This window comes from Carassius gibelio, chromosome A15 (assembly GCF_023724105.1).
Source record: "Carassius gibelio isolate Cgi1373 ecotype wild population from Czech Republic chromosome A15, carGib1.2-hapl.c, whole genome shotgun sequence".
In the NCBI taxonomy this organism is placed as follows: Eukaryota; Metazoa; Chordata; class Actinopteri; order Cypriniformes; family Cyprinidae; genus Carassius; species Carassius gibelio.
The window spans coordinates 7,291,902-7,318,235 of NC_068385.1; the positions used below are offsets into that span (position 1 = coordinate 7,291,902).

General features: G+C 33.8%; 1 protein-coding gene across 2 annotated transcripts; it reads left to right on the forward strand.

Annotated features, from left to right (window-relative positions):
* The first annotated feature begins 394 nt into the window (after nt 1–394).
* Nucleotides 395–25,839, forward strand: LOC128029031 (glutamate receptor ionotropic, kainate 1-like). 2 transcript variants are annotated; one of them, XM_052616492.1, is made up of 16 exons: nt 395–973; nt 9,043–9,210; nt 10,091–10,348; nt 11,502–11,683; nt 11,841–11,894; nt 12,553–12,726; nt 13,694–13,837; nt 16,585–16,692; nt 16,791–16,832; nt 18,559–18,672; nt 18,744–18,947; nt 19,064–19,287; nt 20,264–20,382; nt 21,144–21,361; nt 22,747–22,972; nt 24,325–25,839. In XM_052616492.1, the coding sequence occupies exons 1-16, from the start codon at nt 805–807 to the stop codon at nt 24,612–24,614; spliced, it is 2,694 nt and encodes an 897-aa protein (XP_052472452.1). In that variant the 5' UTR covers nt 395–804; the 3' UTR covers nt 24,615–25,839. The 2 variants fall into 2 exon arrangements, with proteins under 2 accessions (XP_052472452.1, XP_052472453.1); XM_052616493.1 differs by lacking the exon at nt 16,791–16,832.
* Nucleotides 25,840–26,334: the final 495 nt, after the last annotated feature.

A 26,334-nucleotide genomic window follows, 5' to 3' on the forward strand; every position in this document is an offset into this window, starting at 1 on the left:
ACTAGATGTGTGTTGGAGCAGGGTTGAAACAAAACTCAGGGCTCAGGTCCTCCAGGAATTGAGTTGACACCCCTGGTGTAGAGTCACATGATCTGGCTTTGATGGGGCTGAACTCTTCTCTCTCTGAATGATCTGTGATTCAGATCCTGTGTCTGTAATCCCTCTAATGCCATATAAACCCATTGTCACAATGACCTAAAGGATCATGGGTAATAATCTCCTCCTGAAGCAGATCCAGAGTTTTGGATCTCATCGACAGTTAAAACAGGACACTTTTGATTTGAGTAAAAGTAGGCTATAGAAGTACTGAGACGTACAGTAGAATTAAGACTGATTTAACGAATGATTTAGATTAAAAGTAGGTCAAACAAGCTGCTGTTCGAATAAGGTTTCTTCCCGTTTGGTGAAATGACAGACAGCGGGTGAGAGATAAACGGGTGTTTAATCCGCTGGCAGATGTGCGTTTCCATCAGAGCTCCGGCGCAAGATTTAATCATTTCCTCGCTGTACCAAAGAGCAAAGACGTCGCCGAGGTCGACTGCTGCCAGATTTGAAGTTAATCTTCACAACGGATCCATGCTCGCGGATCAGAAAGTCGCCGGTGCCCTCGATTGAGCCCGTGCGCACGGACAGAGAGTCGTTCTCCGCGCGCGCGCTCGGTCCCTGATCCGCGCCGGTGTGTCCTCCTGAACGCGCCTCGGGAGGGATGCTCATTCACGGTGACTTATTCTGGAAAGTGATGCCCAGTTAGTACCTACGGATGTGAGGATGGGTGACTCCCACCAGCACGAGTGAGTGGAAAAGATGCTGCTCGGATGGAAATTATCCCTGTGTGGATACAAGCAGAAGCAGGAGATGGATGTTGAATGTTCCTCCTGCAGGTGCAGCATGCTGAAGGGGACAGGTGTGAGCTTCATCCTGCTGTGTCTGATGGCAGAGGTCAGTCTGAGCGCGCAGCAGGTCTTGAGGATCGGTGAGTAGGAAACCTAAAACTGCATAATGCATATGAACGTTGCCTTATTCAGTGACTCCAAAACGTATTTGGACCCTTAAAAACTTCTCAATGTCATTGCATTAGATAACACACAAATGCAATTTGTTAAATCTATGTTTGTGTTAATATGAAATACTCACTTCTATGCAATAAATGTGTTATTGTGATCTTTTTTGTTTGTCTGCGTATAAATGTATTTTGACACTTTAGTCATTTAAATCAGTGTCTGAATGTCATTCCTGTTTGATTAAAACATTAAAGTGGGGTTTATTTTAATGAAATAGCACAAACTGAATATTTTACAAAAGAAGTGCACTGTAAAATGATTTTTCATTGTTGTAAATAAAACAAAGATTACTGGAGTAATCAAGTTTTGCAGGAAATACTAATTCAGTCTTTCTACTTAAACGTTTCCATTAATTTCACATTGAATGCAATGTGTTGTTGTTTCTTGTAATTATTTGTCCAATTTACTAGCGGTTTATGAGAAAAAAATGTAACATTTAGATGTTTTTCAATTAAAATAATGGATTTAATGACTCCTTTGAATTTTTGAAGTCTTGATACAGTACATCCACTAACAATCACCAAAACAGAAGCTGGTTTAAAATAATTGAGCAACACTGATGAAGAAGATTTTGGTAAATTTTTTGCAATTTGATATTTTCTTATTAAACGCAATGACATTCAGATATTTGGAACTTTTGAAGTTCATTTTTATTGACAAAACTTCAAAGCCTGAAGCTGAAAGCCTTTGGTGCCTTTTGGTTAACTTTTGGATTGCATATGGTTTTTCTTTCTAGAACATGATTTTAACAATCTTTTATGCCAAGTTGCATGTGATTGACACTGGTGAGTGGTGAACTCTTGTGGGATAGCAAACTATTTACATGAAATTAAATGCAGCAGAATTCAAATAAGTTGAGTATTATGATTACATTGGCCCACAATTTGAACTTGGCCACCAATGCATAACACAATATCATTCATAAATTCTCAAACTGAGTCATTAGTTTGTGTTTGTATGTCTTTGAAAATGGTTTTGCATGTGGTGACACTGATGTTCATTCCATCTAATCCTGATTTTTCAATCCTGATGTCTTTTGTGAGAGAAAGAGAGAGAAAGGATGGACAGTTATGCTGAAATGCAGAGATTATTTGTTGCTTGTGTTTATTGACTAGTGATCAAGTGGTTTCTGATTTAATGTAGTCCTGTTGTGAGTTTGGTGATGCATAACAGTTGTAAAGATTGTGTGAGATTATTCACAGTGTATTTTGGTTCGTTAATAGTGAAGTCATGTTATTTAACCAGGTAAAAATCTATTGAGATTTATGCAGTGATAAGTGTCAGAGAGGGTTAATCATTTTCTTTGGGGTCCTTTCATAATGTTCTTTATGTGTTAAATCCGCCTGTATAATTTCTCCTGGTTCGAGGTCGAATCTAATCTTTGTTTCTCTGCAAACTTTAATCTGCTCCATATGGCTGGTGTTTCTTTAGTCCTCTCTTCTTTTGCTGGGTGATCCTGGAACATCGTCCCTGTTAAGCATGTTAAACGAGCTGGGGCTAATCTGCTTTCTGCTCAGAGACCCTCAGAGTGAGGACTGACACCCGCCTCCAGAAAAACCCTTCACAACACTGTGAGGATGCACGAGGCTTTGTTTGATTGAGTCATATTGACAGTCTGATTATGATGCTGTCTATGTTTTACACTGGATTTTATGACTCAAAATGTTTTCATTTAAACAGACTAGTTTTAGAATCTCCTAAAATATGTCATACACTCAAAATCAAATTCTCATTATTTTCAATAATAATTAACATTAGAATCTCTTTTAGTAATCCAGTTATTGCTGTTAAACAGAATTCATTTTGTATGTAAATAATTATTAATTTAGTTAATTATTTAAAATAGTTATATATTAAAATATTTTATTTTATATATATATATATATATATATATATTTAATTTTTCAATTGTTGTATAATAATAAATATTATATCCATTTATCCATGCACATATTATATATACATAATATTTTATACATTTATAAATATATAATATATTTGTGTATATAGTTGATATTATTATATATTAATTATTTGCATTATTTTAATAACTATTTGGCGGGTCAAACTGGTTTATATATAATTATATATATATAGGCTTAAATTGCTTTATGCTAATTTAATTACATATTTACTTCACAAACTATTTTGTGAGATTAACCTATAAAGTACTTTATTTAAAGCATCACTGTGATGTTCATGTTGAACCAGATGCTGTTATCTCATTCAAAACAATAATTTAACCGCATGAGACTCTTAATATCTCTGTTTACTGTGTATTTTTAATAAGAAGAAGAGTATAAGAGTAAAAACAAAGCATTTTATTGGCCAGTTAAGAGTGGTTAGGTACCCAGAACTGAGACAGAGGCATCTCAGTGTCACACAGATCAAACACACACACACACACACACACACACACACACACACTGGCGGGGATCCAGTGATGTGGGATAGTGGGATGTTGAATGAATGGAGGACACAACTGCATCTTTGTCCTCGGATCCTTTAGCTCCATCTCTCCGACACAACACTGACATCCACAACTCTCACAGCAACAGCTCTCCATCACTTTCACTTGATAATCAAATACAGTAAACAGGACCTTGGTGAACAGAAGAGAGTTTCATAACATGAAAAGAAAATCTGAATTATTCCAAACTTTTGACTGGTATACGTGAGATTCTGAACTGTAGGTGGTGCTAAAGGGTTTGGAGGACTAATAAACATTTGACTTATTTTTATACAAGATTTCTTATTTGTAAAACGGAGCTTTTAGTAGAATATTGTTTTAATAGAGTTGCCGTCAGTCAGTGAAATACAGCTCCGAGTCTCAAAGACAAACCAAGGTCTTCCGTGTGACACGCAAACATTACAAACCCAGAGCCCGAAATCAATTCATTCTGATTTTTACGCTTCACGACGAATTGTGCAATTTGTCAAAATATCGCTTTTGATTGATGCCTTTTTGATTATGATGCCATTTGATTAGCATCTCATTACCCAAAAGCCCCTGCGACGATGTCAGAGCTGGAGTCACGTCTGTCGATGAGCTGCAGATGGGTTGTGAACTTCATGCATGCATCAAGTGTTTCTTTCTCTGAAACTGAGCCCAGTTTGTTCTTAAATTCTAATTTGCATGTTGCTGTATGATTGGATGATTAGATAACAGGTCAGATGTTACAATAATATCTCACTACACAAAGGCTCAGGCATTTGTGTATTATACAGTATTTCTGAAGGGTAAAAATGTTACTTTAGTGTTTTGAATCCTAAAAACTCTATATTAAGGTTCAGATGCATCTGCTCTCTGAACTTGAGAACAGCCAAACTCAGCAGAAACCGCTGTAATCTGAACATCAGTTTCCACCGAAGCAGGTCAGAATAGAGGAACGCTTCTCTAATGAAAAGCAATCCTCGTTTGTGCTGCTACATCTCTGCTGGAAGTCACATGAAGGTGAGGATGTTGGAGGAATCTGGCGTGTTCGGTGTTTTCTGCTTGGCTGCTCAGCATTACTTTCATCAGAGTTGTAATTCGCTCCCATAATGCTCTGCTGCTTTTGAGGTGATATGTTTCCTATACGCAAATGTCACATTAGAATTTAGAATAAGATCCTTGAGATGACCTCCATCTAGTATTTATTAATAAACACGATCTGCACATGAACAGGAGAGTTTGAGAAAGGAAAGACTTGTTTTACTGGAAATATTTAACATGAATAAAACAGTTAATTAAAATATATATTTTTTTAAATATTTAATTTAATTTAATTTAATTTAATTTAATTTAATTTAATTTAATTTAATTTAATTTAATTTAATTTAATTTAATTTAATTTAATTGCATGCATTATGTGTTTGCAGAGGTGGATTATCATGTGCACAAGGTGACTTTGAATTTGTAGAGCTTCTGCAGAATAAATAAGCCTGTTTGTTTTTGTTTTTTTAATTGAAAAGATAAATGCATGTCAACTTCAGGCTGTTCAGGGATCCAGCACTATAAAGCATGATGGTATACTACAGATTACTATATTCATATTTCACGGCATGTACAGTATGCTGCATTTTTTAATCTGTATCCTGGGCACTTGAGTTTGTTGGGCGGTGAGAAGCATTGATCCTGCAATCCTGTGAACCTTGACAATGCATGTGTTTCTGAGGACATCAGTCACTTTACACACATTTGTGAAAACCAGGTGCCTTAACCAGAAACCTGGGCACAAGCAGTTCAGGACCCCGACATGGTTGACTTATGTGCTGCCTGAAAGGGAAATTGAAAAAGGAAGAAAAAAGCTGCTCTGCTTTTATTTTCTAATATAATCTGGTTGGTGAATGTACGAGAGAGTTTGTGGTTGCTGTCCTTTATTTTCTCCTCTATTAAGGGCTCATAGAGGTGGTTATGTATTTCTCACGCTGTATCAGATATTTGTAGTGTCATATATTCAGCTTGAGCTATAACTCTGCCATGCAATATGACTTTGTTCAAAAACCTAGTGAGCGTCCTTGTTGTATATTGCCCATATAAGACAGCATCTTTACTGAAGCAGAACATCATAAATTACTTTTCTGGAACACCCTAAATAGGGAAGGAGCAAATCTATATATCAGACAGACAGAACTTCTCTTATTTCCATATAGTTTGACAAATAGCATATTACAATGCAACTATAATAAGAATAAAATAGTAAAAGTATTTTTACTATGTGTGTGTGTGTGTTTGTGTGTAATATTATGAATAAATTATTATTAAAAACATCTTAATTTTGAAATATTTACAATTATAATTAAAATGAATTATGAAATTATGATATATTATTTAATATATGTTTTACTACGCAAACTTGCTTTTGTCTCAAGATAAAAAAATAAAAAAGGCAACTTTTTGTCTCAAAATTTTATCTCAGAATTGTGAGGGGGGGGGGTCATAGTTATCGTTTGAAATTGTTTTATTTTGTGTCAAAAATTATTGCGAGGTATAAATGCGTAGTTCAGAGAAAAAAAAATCATAATTGCCAGATGTAATTCAGAACTTGCAAATTTTTTTTGAATTGTGAGATAAAAAATTCACAATAATCCCCTTTTAATATATATATATATATACATATATTTATATATATATATATATATATATATATATATATATATATATATATATATATATATATATATATACATACATACATATATATATATATATATATATATATATATATATATATACATACATACATATATATATATATATATATATATATATATATATATATATATATATATATATATATATATATATATATATATATATATATATATATATAATTTTTTTATTTTTTTTAATTCAGTCATGGAAACAGACATAATTTACAGATACTCTTTGGTATCAAGTGATTTGTTAGAAGGATTTCTTCACCGAGCCCGTTGTAATGCATTGTGGGATTGAGTCTCCGATTTCTCATGTGATGCTGCCAAAATAAGATATCTTACAAGGCAGCATAGTGTACATTTTGGAACAGGCTATGATGTCTTAAAATGTTGTCTAGGTAGGGAACAGAAGTACAGTGCTAATAATGTTAGAACTATATTGTTTGATATACAATGTCATGTTCAACTATATCTGTTATTTATATGCTGCGAAAGATTATAATATGCATGCTTTTACATAAAATCTATAGCTGTGTAAACAAATATAATATAATGCAAATAGTTTATGCAGCGTATCATAAGACAGAAAGCATCATTAAAGCAAACATGGCAGCTGAACAGAGACGCTAGTCAGAATCTGAGCAGTTGCACGGGAACGATTTAAACATCTGAAGCTTTAGTACATATTTGATTTTCATGCCCTTTTCACATAAGTGGTTCTGCTCGAATAGCCACAGTGAAATATCATTACTTTGAGCTTACCGATGAGAAAGTCTGTATTTTCATTCGTCATGTGAGAATGAAATATTCCCACGGATCAGAACGGTTTCCGGGTGTAACTGTAATTAACCCTGGAGTTTATTGGGCTGGATTTAAGTGTGTGCAGTGTCCACACAAGTGTGAGCGTGAAAGGTGCTTCAAAGGTCATTCACCATCAGAGCTCAGAGGAGAAGCCCTGTCCCCTCTTACAATCAGTCACAATCTCTCCAAAAAAATCCAGCTGAAAATGTTTATTCCAGGTGCTTGCATGCAGCCAATCGCTGATTTTTCCATTTATAAAACAGGCGACTGAAAGACAACATGCTGATTTGATGTTATTTGTAGGGAACAAAACAAAAACTGCTTTGATCAAACATCATAAATGTTAAACAATAGATTTAACTCATCATAGTACTGAATACATACATCAAACGCAAAAACTGAGACTAAACACAAACAACCACTATATGTGTGTGTGTGTGTGTGTCTGTCTGTCTGTGTGTGTGTGTGCTCTTGTTTTTGTGTCATATCAGAACACAACTCTGTATAATGACATGGGTATGACACAGGTATTACAAGGAACGGGTGACTTGTGAGGACATAACCCATGTCCCCATTTTTCAAAACGCTTATAAATCATAAAGAATGAGTTTTTTTGAGAAAGTAAAAATGCACAAACTTGTGTGTGTGTGTGTGTGTGTGTGTGTGTGATATAAGCACATTTATTGTCTGTGTCTTTGTTACCAGGTTATCTTGTAATGTGAGCAGATGTACATTATATCTGTTTTGTGTTTGTAAGATCGAGGACTGTCATTATAAGGCCTTTAATTAGTATTTCTCAGTTTGAGGAATGGCAGTGTTAAGCAGTGTTTGTTTTCTTATGAGCTCAGAGTGAAGAATGATGATCAGTTTGCTTTTATATCAGTGTAAATGTCGTATGATAAATGATTAATGTCTTTATCAGCATGCAATCAACAGTGCTTGTATGTTTTGCATTTGTCATCCCACTAAATGTGTTTTCTGCACATTTTGACCAACGGTAATTTGAATGTCTTGTGTTCAAGTACAGATATGCGTGTCTGCTCTGCACTAAAGCAGATTTTGTATTATTTATTTGTTTGGTCATATTTTGGCTGTAGTTGTTGTGGATTTAAGGTCATTTAAGGCTTAGAGACGTTACGACTGAAATCCATGAACTGTTTTGTGCTTCCGCAGCTTGAGCAGACAACAGTAACATTCACTCAAGATGACTTGTGTCTTAGGCTAATAAATGATGAAATCACAACATGTTAACCTTCATCTTACACATAAGGGTCAGACATGTTAATAGAGGTTTTTTTTTTTTTTGCATTTTCTTATTTGCTTCTGTTGTAATTTCAAAGCACATTTTAGGAGAAACATCTTTTCTTTGATGAAGCATAACTGAAAATTCAGAGAAAGTCCTTTGAGCTGTAGTTCACATACATTGAAAGTATAGAGCTATTTGAGACAATGTTGAGATCCCCAATGTCTTTTTTATTCAGTGAAAAGGGCTTACTAAAAAGTGCAGACTCTCAATACTGATTTATCTTTTAATTCAGATATTTTTTCCGCAGAATGCTGAATCAAACATTAATTAACATTAATCATTAATTACATCTTGCAATTAATGATTTGCAATTGTGAGACATAAACAGTTTTTTCTGAGGAAAAAAGTCTGAATTAAAAGTTTATAAATCAGTATTGATTATAAACTCAATTGTGAGTTTATATCTCGCAATTCCGATTTTTTTCACACAATTGTGAGTTTAGATTTTGCGATAACTTGCGAGAGATGAGCTTGCAATTCTGGGAGCTTGCAATCACAGATTTTGTGAGCATATAATTGAAGATTAAGAATTATAATTGCAAGATTACATTTTTGAGAAAAAGATTCTGAATTGTGAGATAAAACAATTTTTTTTTCTGAATTTGTGTTCTGTGGTGATGGAAAGCTTCTATAGTAAACAAATCCTGCTCTCTGTGAGCAGCTCGTCAGCTCCAGACTCTTGGGAATAGATTACCTTTGTGGATTTGTTTTAACTTTCTTTTTCTGTCTATGCAGGTGGGATTTTCGAGACACTTGAGAATGAACCGATTCGCGTGGAGGAACTTGCCTTCAAATTTGCTGTAACCAACATTAACAGAAACAGGACTTTAATGCCCAACACCACCCTCACCTACGACATCCAGAGAATCAACCTGTTCGACAGCTTCGAGGCTTCCAGACGAGGTTTGATTCTCACGTTTACACATTTGACAGACACTTCTATCCACTGTATGCACAGGTCAGTTCATGCATTCCCTCCGCATTGAACACAGGACTTTGGCACCATGCTTTACAATATATAAGTTGCAGGAATGATAAAAAAGTGTGTTTTATAGTTTTTTTATTTTTCTGTGAATTCTTAATGTACATATCATATTTTTGTTATTTTGTTTATGCCACTGAATAATAAAGAAAAAAGTCATTATGACTTTTTTTTTTCTGAAAATTATGACTTTTTCTTTATCTCACAATTCTGACTTTTCTCAGAGTTCAGGCTTTTTCCTTTCAGGTTTTTATTTTACAATTCATAATATATATCTCACAGTTGTGACTTTTCTTTCCACAGAATTGCGAGAAAAAAGTCTTTTGATCTAAAAACTTACCTTTTTTTAAATCCTGTGGTGGAAATAAGCTTCCATGAATTGCAATGGAATACACTGTAAAAAAGAAAGAAAAAAAAAGCGATGATTAATACATCATGGCAACATATGGCAATCTCAATTTAATTTTTTTTTTACATTTTAAAGACTAAACTAGGCAAGATTTGAATAAAAAAAAAAATTGAATTTGAAAATTTGAAGGCTGCAAGGCTGAACCTCTGGCTCCACCTACTACAGCAGCCACGCCCTAAACTCTTGCTATTGGTTGAGCTGGAGTGATTGACAGACCTGAGCAGACCTTTGTAAATCATTTGATGGTGCAAAAGAGGCTCAGTATTTTAACTTTTTGGAGAGATAAACCCATGAATTGCATTTTTATAGTAGTCAATGAACAATAAATGAAATTAAGAGAATGTATTATAACATTTAAAACAAATCTTAAGATGTTCTTTTCTCAATGGCAGCCTGTGATCAGCTGGCTCTCGGTGTGGCCGCCGTGTTCGGGCCGTCCCACAGTTCTTCAGTGAGTGCGGTCCAGTCCATCTGTAACGCTCTGGAGGTCCCTCACATCCAGACCCGCTGGAAACACCCGTCTGTTGACAACAAGGACAGTTTCTACATCAACCTGTACCCAGACTACGCCTCCATCAGCCGCGCCGTACTCGACATCGTGCAGTTCTACAAGTGGAAAGCAGTGACGGTGGTGTACGAGGACGCAACAGGTGGGACAGTTTCTCTTTTATGGCTAGATCTATCAGCTATCAACTTTGACTCGTATGCTTCTCCTAAAAAAATATTTTATATAAAACAGACATAAATGAGACTATTATTAGCATAAGTGAATCAGATTAATGTGGATGGCAGCCTGGATAGAAAACACACACATATATAATGGCCTCATACAGCATTGATATAATTAATATAGACTCATTTAATTAAGAAGAATGCATGAAGTATGCATGAATTAGATGCATTTATCATCCTCATCATATTAGTGTGTATATGCCATATTAATCACCCAGCCCGTGAGTGTCTGATGGTTGTTAGGATCTTGATGCTTTATTAAAAAAATGTCCATAGTTTTTGCTCTGAATATGACATTTTTGTGGAAACTGGTGCGGGTAATATTGACTTTGCGATCATATCTGGGATAATTTGTTTGCTGAAGTGACATTTCTACATTATTAAAAAAGATTAGGATATAATTAACTGTGTGCAATTTGTCAGGGCTGAAAAATATTGAAAACAAAAAAAGAAGACATTTCCCTGTTTAATTTCAGATGATGAAAAAAAATTAATTAAAGCTGAATATCATCTTAAAACGTTATTTGATAAATATGAGTCAAAGCAGAACTTGATTAACTCATTTAACACACCACATTGCCATAATATTTTGAAATTAATTTTCTTCTGCTCACCAAGGCTGCATTTATTTGTTCAAAAGTGCGGTAAAAACAGTAAAATTCTGAAATATTATTATAATTTAACATAAGTGTTTTCTATGTGAATATATTGTAAAATATAATTTATTTCTGTGATCAAAGCTGTATTTTAGCATCATTCCTCCATTCTTTAGTGACACATGATCTTCACAAATCATTCTTATATGCTGATTTGCCGCTCAAGAAACATTTCTGATTATCAATGTTGACAGTTGTGCTGCTTCATATTTTTTTTGTAAAAACTGTGATATATTTATATTTTATTTCATGATTATTTGAAACCTTTCTAAGATTATACTTGTGTTAACTGTCACATTTGCTGAATAAAATAATTAATTTCTTACAAAAAACTAAAGAAATGACTGACCCCAGACTTTTGAACGGAAGTGTATTTCTCTAATCTATGCTGATTTTGTCTATGTAATATTTTCAGGTTTAATTCGTCTTCAGGAGTTGATCAAGGCTCCGTCTCGCTACAGCATCAAGATCAAAATCCGACAGTTACCGACGGGAAGTAAAGACGCTCGGCCGCTTCTCAAAGAGATGAAGAAGGGGAAAGAGTTTTGTGTCATCTTTGACTGCTCGTTCCAGACAGCAGCAGACGTCCTCAAACAGGTAACACTCCAGAATTAAGATCGCCTTTTTAAATTCATGTTGTGGTACCAAATAGGATGCAGATATGCAATTTGAATTTAAATTAATGCAATTTGAATTTTGAATATGAATGTAATTGTTCACGGGAAAACATGTTCTCTCTGTCTCTCTGTTGTAGCTGTTGTCTATGGGCATGATGACTGAATACTACCATTTCTTTTTTACCACGCTGGTGAGTTTTGTGTGTGGTTTCTTTGAGTTTTTCTTTGGTTCTGTCATTGGTTGTGATTGGACATTTCAACCAGGTTTGTTCTGCTGATTTGCATTTTGTTTTTAGTCGATAAAGTGCTGCAAGTGTTGCAAGGACTCATTTTTTTTATAGGCCAATCTGGAAATTCACATCTCTCTGGTTCCCTCAACAAAAACACAATAGGATTTTTCCATTGCCTTTTGGATGATTGCAGAAAATAAGCTCTGGGGCCATCAAAAGTTTATGATTCTTATGTGTTTTGTCCATTATGATAATCTACACAGCTGTTATGAATTTTGAAGCATAATTGCAATTGCCAGAAGTAAACATCTAAACATAGTCTCTAATCAAACTTCACCACGATCACACAAACAATCAACCTTCAACAGTTCTATCAGTCTTTATTGAAGAGGGTTTTTGCTAATGTATTTTATGTCATAGAATAAAACTCGAAAATATTTTGAGCTTGTGTTAACCACAGACTATATTTCAGGCATTTAGCTAAAAACCCATTGACTTCAGGATGTTGTAAATGTGCTAAAAAGCTCAGTGCCTTACAACGCAAATAGCTAGAAACCAAGTAGCATTTTAAGAAAAGGAATCTAACTTCACATATTGATGTAACTTTGACACACTTCAGGATCTGTTTGCGCTGGACCTGGAGCCGTACCGATACAGTGGCGTGAACATGACGGGTTTCCGTCTGCTCAACATCGACAACCCTCATGTGGCGTCAGTGGTGGAGAAATGGTCCATGGAGCGACTGCAGGCTCCACCCAAACCTGAGACCGGCCTGCTGGACGGAATGATGACAGTCTGTGCATCCTCTTTTCCTTTATGTATACTCTCTTACAAATAGTCTGCAACAGAGGGGTTTAGAAGAACGTTTTAGTGAACAGTTCTTAAAAGAACCATTTTCCAAAAGTTCCAAAGTTCCAAAAGAACTTCTTTCCACTATAAAGAACCTTGGAAAGGTTCCGTGGATTTTACAGGTTCTTTTTTAAGCCATCAAATGCCAATAAAGAACAGTATTTTTCATACTGATATGAAAATAACGATTCTTTTCTTTCTATGAATAGTATGGTTTTACCACAATACATGTTGAAAAACAACAACAACATATTTCCACAGTAAAACACTTCCACAGAATAGTTTTACAATAGCACTTGATTAAATAAAAATCTGATTTGAGTATATCTGTTGTTTTACAGTCACATTTATTTCTATAGTGTGTTAATCAAAAGTAGCTTCACAGTTATAAACAGGAAAATAATAGTATTAATGCTGCAAAATTCATGAATTATGATACAATTTCAATTACCGCTGTGAAGCAGCTCTACAGAAGACAATAGTGTCATTATTCAGTTCAATGTTAATTTCAAGATATAAAATCAGTTATTAAATTAACTCCGTTCAACTATAAGCAGCTCTAGTTTAATGTCGATTTAATTCAGATCAATAAGTGGCATTATTTTAAAGTTCAATTGTGAAACGAGTTGAGGCATCTCTACAGTTTCATTATTCACCTCAAGTCACTTCAGTGTTGATTCAGTTCAGTTCAATAACTGTTAAAAGTTCAACAATTTTCATACGTATTCGATTCAGATATAATGCAGCTCTACAGAAGACAACAGCATCATTATCAGGTTTTGTTCTCAAACCAAAGCAACATTACTGAATACTTTAAACCCATAATTCGATTCAGAATCAAGTGAGTCATTTCACTATGTGAACAGATTCATCTAGATGTGTGATGGCTCATCTCTATGTCTGTGCCCCAGACTGAAGCAGCTCTGATGTATGACGCCGTGTATTTGGTCGCTGCCGCGTCCCAGCGAGCGTCTCAGATCACCGTCAGCTCACTGCAGTGTCACCGACACAAACCCTGGCGCTTCGGCTCGCGATTCATCAGCATGTTCAAAGAGGTAAATGCACCTGTTCGTACACTCGACCAAACCAAAAGAACAGTTCACCCACAAATCATCCTTTACACATAGGTTTGAAATGAGTAAATGATGAACGAATCATCGTTTGTGATATTTTCACTGTGTCAGATGCTCCTGAACGCTGAAAGAGTTTAGTCTATTGAGTCCAAATGCATCATTATTCACTTTTCTGGGAAGTGTTTCGAGGCTCTTCTAAACAGCTGCAGATGATTTATGAACAGACAATCTCTCTCTCTCTCAGTGACTTCTTCCAAGTGTTCTTGTCAGAGCTTCCTGTTTCAGAGGAAGTATTGTTGAGTCAGCATGTTGGCATTGCAGTCTGAGGATGAATGTGTGTTGGACGAGAGTGTGATGCTCTGGCTGAATTAATGATGCAGTGCGGCTGAACTCATTACAGTGGACATGTCTTCATTTAAAGGCAAAGCATGTCATTTCTGCTCTACTACTGGTGCTGAAGGGTCTCCAAATGGGTGACATTACAACACTGACTTATTAAATGGTGTGAATTTGGGGGCGGGGCTGCCTGTTTGACTGAACAGTATTTATTTGTAATATTGAGGTTTTTAATATTTATTTATTTTTAAATTATATTTTTCATAATTTTTCTTCCTTTTGGTTTTTTACTTTATTAATTGAACACAATGTAAAATAGAGAGAAATGAAAAAAAAAAAAAAAAAACTAAAAGCAACGTCAACCTTAATAATTGTTATTTGTTATAATTTCTAAATAAAATATTTTGGAGCCATAATATATATATATATATATATATATATATATATATATATATATATATATATATATATATATATATATATATTTTTTTTTTTTTTTTATAAATAAATTAAAAAATATTCTAAAATAAAATACAAACTAAAAATATTGCATTTTTTATATAAATATAATAGATATAATTATAATAGTTTTATAATATTTTAATTTAAGTAAAAAAACTTTTTTTTAGAATACAAAAATGACTAATTAAATATTGATTCTAGTGCACTACAGATTTGTCAAAAGGAATGTTTTCTGACACTTTCACTGAACACATCTCTGAAGTTGACTCTAGTTGATGATGAGGTCAAATTCTTGAACTTGTGAGCATTGATGGGATGTTAATACAGACTATATGAAGCACTACTGAGTCTGGTGTGTTTAATCTCGCATGTCTTCGGTAATCGGAGCTCACTGTACAAGTGATCAGGAAGTGAGAGAAAGGAAGGATCGAGTGAGATTTATACCAGAGAATAATTACTAAGAGAATAAGAACAAATCTGGACAAAGGTCATGTGACGAGTGTATGAAGCGAGTCTGAGCTCCACTACTGTTTGAGAAGATTATGAATGCTATCCACCCTGTTTTAATTCTTAAAGAACAGCAAATTAAAGAAATAATCCACTGGATTTGCACACGAGGCTTTAGAGAATGTCTGTTGACTATATGAGTCCTGCATCCTCATAAATTCACATGTTCTGTGTGAAAGATCCACTGAATGTGCTGGACAGAGACCATTTAGACTGATCTCACATACTCAAGCCTGATTATAGAGTCCATTTACTAACAACTCCTTCAGAGCCTGGGTGATCTATTGCTCTGGGCACTTCTGTTGATCAAATGACTATTAATTAATTAATTAATTAATGTATTTATTTATTTCTCCTAGATATGTGTCACTGGGTGAATGGGGCTGTGTAATAATATGTTATATTAAACTCCCTTATATTTAATTAATTTGTTGCAATGTTGTTGAGGGTGTTTTTATTATTATGCAAATATACAGTGTGCATTTATTCTCAACTTAAAAGCTATAATAATTTAGTACAGAGAGAAACAGTCTTTCTGTTTGTACAGACAAACTAATTGCAACATGTGCCAGATTTATGAATATATTTGTAAATGTTTGGGTTAATAGGGTATGTAGCAATGCCTTTGGGAAGCTTTGCTCAAAATCCTTAAATTAAAAAGCATTTGTAAGAAAAAAAAAAAACATTTTATTATTATTATTATTATTATTATTATTATTATTATTATTATTATTATTATTATTATTATTATTATTATTATTATTAAATTAATAATAATCATATTTAATAAATGTATTTATTTATTTATTTAATATAAATAAAAGGTGCTTGATATAAAATATTTTAAAGTTTTTTTCTATAGTAAATTAATAAATAAATAAAACTTATAAAATGCATTAATCTTATTCTTAATTCATTAATGTTTTTCATTTATTTATTTGTAAATAATTTAATAAAATAGAATAAAAACAGAATTGAACAAATTTATTTTAAATATTATTAAAACATACATCTTTTTTAAAAATAAATATAATATATTTACTTCTTTTTATTTATTTACTTAATACTGTGGGTATGTAAGTGTTGTTGCTTCATAGTCTCCCAGGTTTGAGTCTGATCTGGGTTATGTCACATATCTCAGTCCCTCTCTCTCACTTTTCCTTTGCTGTCTGCACTTTATGTTACTATTAAAACAAAGGCAGAAAGCATCCCAAAACACATAACAATGTGTGTAAGCTAATACATCAAGGAAAAGAACATGAGCCAAAAACACATTCTGAGCTAATGATGATGATAATGCTGCATCTGGCCTCTAAAACAAATGAGCAATCAGAGTTTTATCATCTCTGTCTTCATTACGGCACCCTCATGTTTAATCTAGACGCCTGTTCTGGAATAAAATCAGATCTCTTCTCTTCTTTTAGGCTCAGTGGAACGGACTGACCGGACAGATCATCATCAACAAGACGGACGGCCTGAGGAAAGACTTCGATCTCGACATCATCAGTCTGAAAGAGGACGGGATCGAAAAGGTAAAGCTAGAAAATGATCCCGTTTGCATGATCTGCTTCTGTCTAAACCAATATCTGTCACACATGTCAAATCTGGGCTTTTCTTTTCTTTTCTCAAGCCGTTTATGCAAAGTGGTCGCTTTAACAAAGTGTGGAAGAAGGTTTGTATTGAATGTCAGAAATGTGACGTTTAAGACCCTTTACCCTTGCAAAATAAACCATGGTATTGAATGATATGTTAAAAACATAGTATTACCATGGTACTTTTTCCATCTGTGACCCTCAACCTGCGGACACCTCTTGTGCTGGTTTTTCTAGATACTATTGATGTCTTATATCCTCATGTTGGAATATTCATGGCTTAGTTATGCATTATACTTAGTTTTACCACTTATTTGTAATTGCATTAAATAAACCTATGTCCTTTTATGTCCTTCTCTAATGCTGTCAAACTCTCAGCTGGTGGCTCCAAACCAAATGCATAATAAAGCAGATAAGAGCTCTGCATCCATTTATGAAATATCTCATCACTCATAGAAGCAACAATGCAGAGAGCTCATTTTATAAAACATCTGTTTATGAGCACTAATCGCACGCCAAGTGCTCAATTTGAGGACTCTCTCCTAATGCATATTTTACAACGCTCTCCGTGACAGCAGCTATCAGACAGAGGTGACGTAGCATAGAAATAATGCACAGAAACCCAAAGAGAGGCCGCTTGTGATGGCTTTCAGTGGCTTTATATTAATTGGTCATGTAAAAGAAGGCACTGATAGAGCACTTGCCTTTGCACATTAATATAAAATACAGTCAGTCAGTACACAGTCAGTTCTCAGCACTGTTTGAAACTTAGATGCATTTTCTCTTCAGTAAAGCACTATTCCTTTGCTCCATTAGTAATACAGTGTATGATTTATTCCTGTTTCCCTTTTATCCTTTTGTGTTGTTTTGTTTGCCCTATTAGACCTAAAGCTAATCTATCTATCTATCTATCTATCTATCTATCTATCTATCTATCTATCTATCTATCTATCTATCTATCTATCTATCTATCTATCTATCTATCTATCTATCTATCTATCTATCTATCTATCTATCTATCTATCCATCCATCCATCTATCCATCTATCCATCCATCTATCTATCTATCTATCGTTCTATCTATCTATCCATCTATCCATCTATCTATCTATCTATCTATCTATCTATCTATCTATCTATCTATCTATCTATCTATCTATCTATCTATCTATCTATCTATCTATCTATCTATCGTTCTATCTATCTATCTATCTATCTATCTATCTATCGTTCTATCTATCTATCGTTCTATCTATCTATCGTTCTAGCTATCGTTCTATCGTTCTATTGTTCTATCATTCTAGCTATCATTCTATCAACTATCGTTCTATCTTTCATAACTAATTATATTATTAACAAATCATTTTTCATTTATAATTTAAATTAACATGACAGAGATTATGCACTTAAGCATTAAATTCATTTTAAACCAGTGTTATTTAAGCATAATTAATATACTATTATCGTATTTATTAATATTTTTATTTAGTTTTTCTTTTACTATTTTTCATTTTCATTTAATGTTTTATTTACTTTGTGTTTTTTGTTCAGTTTATTTAATTTCTAACTGTTTTTTTTTTCTTACAATATTATATTTTAAACCACAAACATATGTATATATTTCTTTCTGGTAAATATTTAGGTAAATAGAGTGTCATCTTTTCCTCATGCTTGTGTCACCTGTTTGACTCACGATAAGATCAGGATGAGTAAATGACAGATATTTGATTGTGGGGTGTATATTCTCTTGATCTGTCCTCTAGAAATGATTCAGTTGTTTGTTCATGTGGTTCTGCATCTGTTTAGATCGGTGTGTGGAACTCAAACACCGGACTCAACCTGACAGACAGCAACAAAGACAAAAACACCAACGTGACGGACTCCATGGCCAACCGCACGCTCATCGTCACCACAATCCTGGTAGGAATCAACCAATGCAGAACATCAACAAGACCCTCCACCTGCAGCTAATCGTACTCTTACCCCTGCAGGAAAACCCATATGTGATGTACAAGAAGTCCGATAAGCCTCTGTATGGGAACGACCGGTTTGAAGGCTACTGTTTGGATCTCCTGAAGGAGCTGTCCAACATCCTGGGCTTCTCCTATGAAGTCAAACTGGTGTCCGATGGGAAATACGGAGCTCAGAATGACAAAGGAGAGTGGAACGGCATGGTGCGAGAGCTGATCGATCATGTAAGTCCAACTTTATAGGTTTAATTATACGTTTTCTGGCTAATCTAAAATGCTAGTTTCTTAAAGAGTCAAGCGAGTTCCCGTGTAGCTATAAATTCTCACTGGCTTCATCACAGGTGGCAGATTTGGCCGTGGCACCACTCACCATTACTTACGTGCGAGAGAAAGTCATCGATTTTTCCAAGCCCTTCATGACTCTGGGAATCTCGATCCTCTACCACAAACCCAATGGCACCAATCCAGGCGTCTTCTCCTTCCTGAACCCGCTCTCTCCGGACATCTGGATGTACGTGCTGCTGGCCTGCCTCGGGGTCAGCTGTGTGCTGTTCGTCATTGCCAGGTAAAATCCATATCAACTCATTTTAACCTTTAGATTGGATTCAGTTCTTCCAGTTGGATCCGTTTCATGCTTTTATTATGTCATGTTGGATTGCTGTTAATTAGCTCTTGTTTTACTGCCCTGCAGTAATAGCTCAAAACACAGTCTTGGCCAGCTCATTTGAATAAAAATGCAAATGTGTTTTCATTTAGCAAATGTATATTTATTTAACTCTTACTTCTCTTTGAACATTTGCTGTTAAAATAGCACTTTAAGTGAAGTTTTGGCTGACACTCAAAAAAAGAAAAGTTTTTATGTTGACAGCCTCTAATGAAATCATGTTCAACAAATAAATTACATTGAGTTAGAGGAACTTTGATAACTGTTCCAACTCATTTCAACATAAATAGCTATATAAATAGTTATTTCTAGCAGATTTGCATAAATGAATGTGTTTAGGTTGATTAAGTGATGTTAAGTAATGCTTTTGACTGAATGAAAGTCGTTAAGTTAAATGTTAACATTTTAGGATACCATTCTTTTGGTGTAACACTTAATTTGTACATCTGTTCTCCTTATGCAGTCTTATGCAAAGCATGCTGGGAACCAGAAAACAACTGCCCAATTTTCAAGTTATCAAGACAATTTTATTCAATTATTAAAAAATAAAAAAATAAAAAAATCAGTGAAGTTTAAATTACACACAATGTTATGTTGATCTAATGAACAACATCAGAACTCATCGAATAATATTTGCAATTTAAAAGGTTTTAGAATTTTAGAATTTGAATCTTAGAATTTAGAATTTGAAACTTGCAAACATGTATCTATTTAAGTTGTGGTAACAATGCACTGAAATTGACTTCATCAGTTGTGTTTGTGTGTATTTACAGTGAGTGTATGCTGTTGTGTTTGTGTGTATTTACAGTGAGTGTATGCTGTGTGTTTGTGTGTATTTACAGTGAGTGTATGCTGTTGTGTTTGTGTCGCTCTGCAGGTTCACCCCGTATGAATGGTACAACCCTCATCCCTGCAATCCTGATTCAGATGTGGTTGAGAACAACTTCACCTTAATCAACAGCGTTTGGTTTGGTGTTGGAGCACTTATGCAGCAAGGTAGGAGATTAACGCACATGTTTTGCGACTTTAGAGTAATTTCCAAATGTGTTGAAATCGACAAAAATGTCTCAGTTAAACCCTGAGAATAGTGTCAATATGTGATTTCACTTTCATTATATTCACTTGATGAGTAAACTTGGTAAAAGACACATGCAGTTGACCTTGTGCTACAAAAGATCTTTCCAGATTATTGTGCAAATCATTCATTCGTGTCAGGATTATTAGAAGTGGAAGAGACAGAAGGAAAAAAGTCTGCAGTAGACATTATATATTGTATTAAAAAAAGTAATATAAACCAATTGCATCTTCTGGATTTGTTTGTTTACTTATTTTTTTAGAAGACCATGTTTATTCTCTTCATACATTTTATTTTTTATTTCATTTTAATATTGTTATATTATATTATTTTTAATCAACATTTTTATTTTATATAGTTTTTACTTTATTTTAAAGCAACATTATTATCTTCAAGCATTTTTTATATTATATTATATTGTTTATTTTGAATAATGTTTTTATTGTTTATAATAACGTGTTGTTTGTTGACTTTATTCTGCATTTTACTTTTATCTTTATTTGCACTTTGCATTTTTTTTTTTTACTTGTTTATTTAAATTATTTTTTTGGATTTGTGAACACATAAGTAAAACACAATAATTGTAAAAAAAAAAAAAAAAAAAAAAAAAAAAAAATCTCCTGGATTTTTCAGCATTTTTAACCATTCGTTTGTTAACTGGTTGAACATTTCTTGTGGTCAGGATCGGAGCTGATGCCCAAGGCTTTGTCCACCAGGATTGTTGGAGGTATCTGGTGGTTCTTCACCCTCATCATCATCTCGTCCTACACGGCTAACCTGGCCGCCTTCCTCACGGTGGAGCGAATGGATTCACCCATAGACTCGGCCGATGATCTGGCCAAACAGACCAAGATTGAGTACGGTGCTGTGAGGGACGGCTCCACTATGACTTTCTTTAAGGTTTGGAATCTCACTTTGATATTGCATTATTATTTGTCTCTACAAGCAAAAACTTCAGTCCGTTTAACATTTCATGCAACAAGTGTGTGTTTTGTGATATGTTCATTTGGCGTTGAATTTAGACAGGTGGTTTGAGGTTTGACAGGAGAACAGCAGTTACTCCCTCAGACATGAGACCTGTGATTTTACAAGCACAGAATGACGGGACACGGACCTCAGCCAGCGGGAAATACATGCACAGAGCGAATTAAAGCAGCTTATAGAGAAAGAGAGTGTTATGAGGACATCTGTCACAGCACTGATCTAAACCCGCAAAGCAAAGGAGGATTTCATGGCAGAAATAAGACATAAGCACAGGAAATCCTGCAGAAAGATTGGCAAACTGCACATTTATTCATAGCTATAACAGAAAAACCCCTTGAAATTTGCACTATTGCTGTAAATAATTTCATATGTTTTTTGGAAGTAAAGATTATTAACATTCTCCTATAGAAAGCAATAGTTTTGGCTCTTTGTTCTGATTATGAAATGAATAATTCTAGGATGCTGATTGGTGTATATCAACTATATCAGAAACAGCTTAGTTTATATGTCATCAGTAGATCTGTCTATGAATCTTTAAGTATCTGATTAATAAAATAACATTTTAAAAATACTTAAATATAAAAATCAGCCTCTCCTGTCTTATTTCTTAATTAGATGATCAACATTCAAAACTGTAAAAGTCAAGTCAAATCAAGCCTTTATTTATACAACGCTTTATGCAATACAGATTGTGTGATGATAAAGGAAAACAGTCAGTTTATCAGTTCTCCTTAAAAGCATCTGTGCTATCAAGTCAACAATATTGCCAGAAATTGTTGATATACTCATAAAAACAAAGAAGGCTTTCAACAAAGAAAGATTTCTAATGATTAATAGTTCTCATCTTTTATGATGTGTGTTACTGAAATTTTATAAAAGCAATAAACCACTTAATTAATTGCATTCATTTTAATTTTATAATTGTATTTACATTTTATAATTTAATAATTAAGTTTTATTTTGTTTTATTTTTTCATTTAGCATTTTATTTAATTTTACTATTTAATGTTGTTATTTTATAATATTTTTATATATATATATATATATATATATATATATATATATATATATATATATATATATATATATATATATATATATATATATATATATATATATATGTATTTATTTTAATTTATTTACTTCAGTAAATTCTGTGACACACCTTTAAGTGGCTTATATAAAGATTTTCATTTATGCATTTGACTTATGCTGCCAAAGCGACATTGCATTCAAGGTATATATTTGTTGAAAATCCATCCCATGAGCTCTACATTAATACAATCATAAATCTTTCACAGAAATCAAAGATCTCCACCTATGAGAAGATGTGGGCGTTCATGAGCAGCCGGAAGAACACGGCGCTGGTGAAGAATAACAGAGAGGGAATCCAGCGCGTGATGACCACAGATTACGCTCTTCTGATGGAGTCCACCAGCATCGAGTACATCAGCCAGAGAAACTGCAACCTCACGCAGATCGGAGGACTCATCGACTCCAAGGGCTACGGAGTCGGCACTCCTATTGGTACACTTACATTAAACATGCAATCAACAAAACTATTAAATGCTTTAGAAGCATTTGACATCGTTAGCTCATGCTAATGTAGTTAAAGTGAAAAGGATTTGTGTTACCAAGAAATCTTTAGAAATATGTTTATTTAAAAAGTGTATTTTAATTAGTTAGTTTTAACATTTATATATATTTTTTCTTTCAGTTAGAGGAACCATAATTTGGACGAGTGATATTTTATCATGTGTCCTTCGAGCACAAATCCAGTCTTAAGTCGATGGGGTATATTTGTAGCAATAGAAAAAAAAACAAATAAAAAAACATAGTATGAGTCAAAATTATAAATTTTTCTTTAATGCCAAAAATCATTAGGACATTAAGTAAAGATCATGTTCCATGAAGATATTTTGTAGATTTCCTACCATAAATATATCAAAACTTAATGTTTGATGAGTAATATGCATGGCTAAGAATTAATTTGGACAACTTTGAAGGTGATTTTCTCAGTATTTGATTTTAATAAACCAAATATCAATGGAAAGCTGATTTATTCAGCTTTCAGATGATGTATAAATCTCAATTTTTAAAAAATGGACACTTAAGGCTGGTTTGTTCTCTGGGGTCACAGATATATTGATATGTGCACATATAACATAATATAATGTTGGTTGCAGAAATGGAAAGATTAAAGGGGTCATGACATGTTTTTTTTTATTTTATTATTAATTATATTACGTCACCTTTTGTCTTTCTTCATAAACTTGTAAAATACAATTACTGTTATTTAGAAAATATTTAGTAAATAATCAAGATATATTTAGTTAAAATATGAAATGTTGTAACTAGCTAAAATTATAAACACACATATTTAAGTATACTGTATATTGTTTTATTTTAATGTTTGTTACTTTTTTATGGTTTTAGTTTCAGTTTAATTGAACTAGAATACCCCTGAGTTAAACTAAAATGAAAAATGAAACACCTGGTAACCTTGCTGAAATTAAATAAGTTATTTAATATTATTTCAGTTAATGCATTTTATTTCAAGTTACAACATTTTTTTAAGTTTAAGGTTTTTACGGTTTCAGTTCTACACTCTTAAAAATAAAGGTGCTTTAAACGGTTCTTCAAAGCGATGCCATAGAAGAACCATTTTTGGTTCCACAGAGAACCATTCAGTCAAAGGTTCTTTAAAAAAACATCTTTTTTACCTTTTTAGAATCTTAAGAACATTCTTTCACCACAAAGAACCTTTCTTCAGATGTTAAAGGTTGTCTTTAGACAAAAAGGTTCTTCTATGGCATCGTGAAGTACTCTTTTTTTAGTGTAGAGTGTATTTAATGATGGGAACTCTGGGTTTCTCTCAGGTTCCCCGTATCGTGACAAGGTGACCATCGCCATCCTGCAGTTACAGGAGGAGGGGAAGCTGCACATGATGAAGGAGAAGTGGTGGCGAGGAAACGGCTGTCCCGAGGAGGACAGTAAAGAGGCCAGCGCTCTGGGAGTGGAGAACATCGGAGGAATCTTCATCGTGCTGGCGGCCGGACTCGTCCTGTCTGTGTTCGTGGCCATCGGCGAGTTCATCTATAGATCCAGGAAGAACCTGGACATCGAGGAGGTGAGCGTGGGACAGTGTGAATGGCACAATAAATACTGATGGACACAGGACTTCAGAGGACGTCAGTTTTATTATGTACGTTTGCTCCTCGACTTTATTAAATCCAAACACACGCTGATGAAACATTACTTGTATGATGTCAGCTGTGTAAGAACTGACGGCGACTTTGGATAATGAGACACATTTTTTTTTACATTTTTCATTTCCAGATGGACAAACAATAAGGCATCTGTCAGTGAGATATGAATTAAGACAGGAGTGTAAGTTTGCCGTTTAACTATTACGCCGGTTACTGTATTGTTGAGTAGTTCACTTCCACGTAGTTTGTTTAGATTTAAAAGACCTGAACGTTTTATTCTTTACAGACGTATTCCTTCTTAATCTAATTTATGATAAGGCATGTCTGGGAGTTTTACTAGGGGATGTGTGTAATTTTTTGTGTTAAAATGCGTCAATTATACACGATTCATGGGTTGAGAGCGCAAACGACATTATTCTGTTTTATTTTTTTCTTCTTCTTCTTTTACACATTTTTGTTTGAAATTAATTACACATTAAAATTTATTACAATAATGAGGAAGTCAAGTGTGGTTAAAAAAAAGGATGCATTTATTTGGAAAATTTCTAAATGGGATAGAATTATGTATTTTTCAGTAAAACAATTTTTTTACAGTAAAATCTTAACGTATAACATAAAAAAATTAATTTGTAACTTTTAAGGAACATTACTGTTTTAACATGCATGAAATATCAAATAATTCGTTGGGAAACCTGTTTGGGAACCATTTGTTCATTTCCATTTGAAGGAGAAATTACATGCAGGCTCATTTTGACTGTCTTAGCCTTTCTTTTATGACATGATTTATTTTATTTAATGACTGTTGGTAACATTTGTCTGAAAGCCGTGTGTAATTTACGAACCCTTTTTTATGTCTATAATGCTGGCTTAACATGCAGGACCAGCATTACATGAGTCCTAACCAATCGTGAGGTGTTAAGTCAGTTTTATGTTCTCATTAAAATTTAAAATGCAGTGACAAAGTCATAACTGAAGAGAGTAAATGTGGTTTAAGATGCAATATGGAGGATACTGGGAATGTGCAAAACATAACTAAATGTCACGGCTCTTAAAGGACAAAACCTCAGAGTAACAGACTTGTTGTCTACAGGTGCAAGACTTTGTCTTCATGTTTTCATCATTTCTGCTTTTGTATTGTATGACAGTTATGAAAATGCATATAAATATTTTATCACTTTGAAATTATTTCTTTATGAGCAAAATATGTGTTTTCCTTGGTTTCTTGGTTAGTTCCTCTTTATTATTTGCCTCTTGTAGTTTGATAAGGGCTTTACTGATTTTTGGCATGCAAAGTTTTTTTCAGGGATGGACGTCCAGTCTCCTGCATCTGAAAATACCATGAGCTGTGACTCAATTTGAGTATTTTATTATTGAACCTTTAGTGATTGGCTTCTGTGGAGAAAACGGCATTGTGATGTCTTTTCCTCAATTTTTTAAAGGTTTGTTTTAAAGTTTTTTTTGATGAACAAACTTACATTTAAGTTGCTTTTGTCCCAAATCCTTCAGCACTCATATGTGAACCATTAATGTTTGGTAAGTGAAACCTTTCACTTTTGGGTGAACTTTTGCTTTCTTGTAAACCTTTTCAAGTTTTTCTGAATAATTGAAAAACAGGTGATCATATGGAGGTACTCAGGAGCTTCTTTGAGGACTTGACATCTCTTCACAGGTTTGGTAAAG

Excerpts from the sequence above, each read along its gene's own strand:
- LOC128029031 (XM_052616492.1), top strand. The coding sequence starts at position 805 with ATGCTGCTCGGATGGAAATTATCCCTGTGTGGATACAAGCAGAAGCAG. Across the intron at positions 13,838-16,584 it reads TCATCAGCATGTTCAAAGAG|GCTCAGTGGAACGGACTGAC; the intron begins GTAAATGCACCT and ends CTCTTCTTTTAG. Across the intron at positions 21,362-22,746 it reads CCACTATGACTTTCTTTAAG|AAATCAAAGATCTCCACCTA; the intron begins GTTTGGAATCTC and ends AATCTTTCACAG.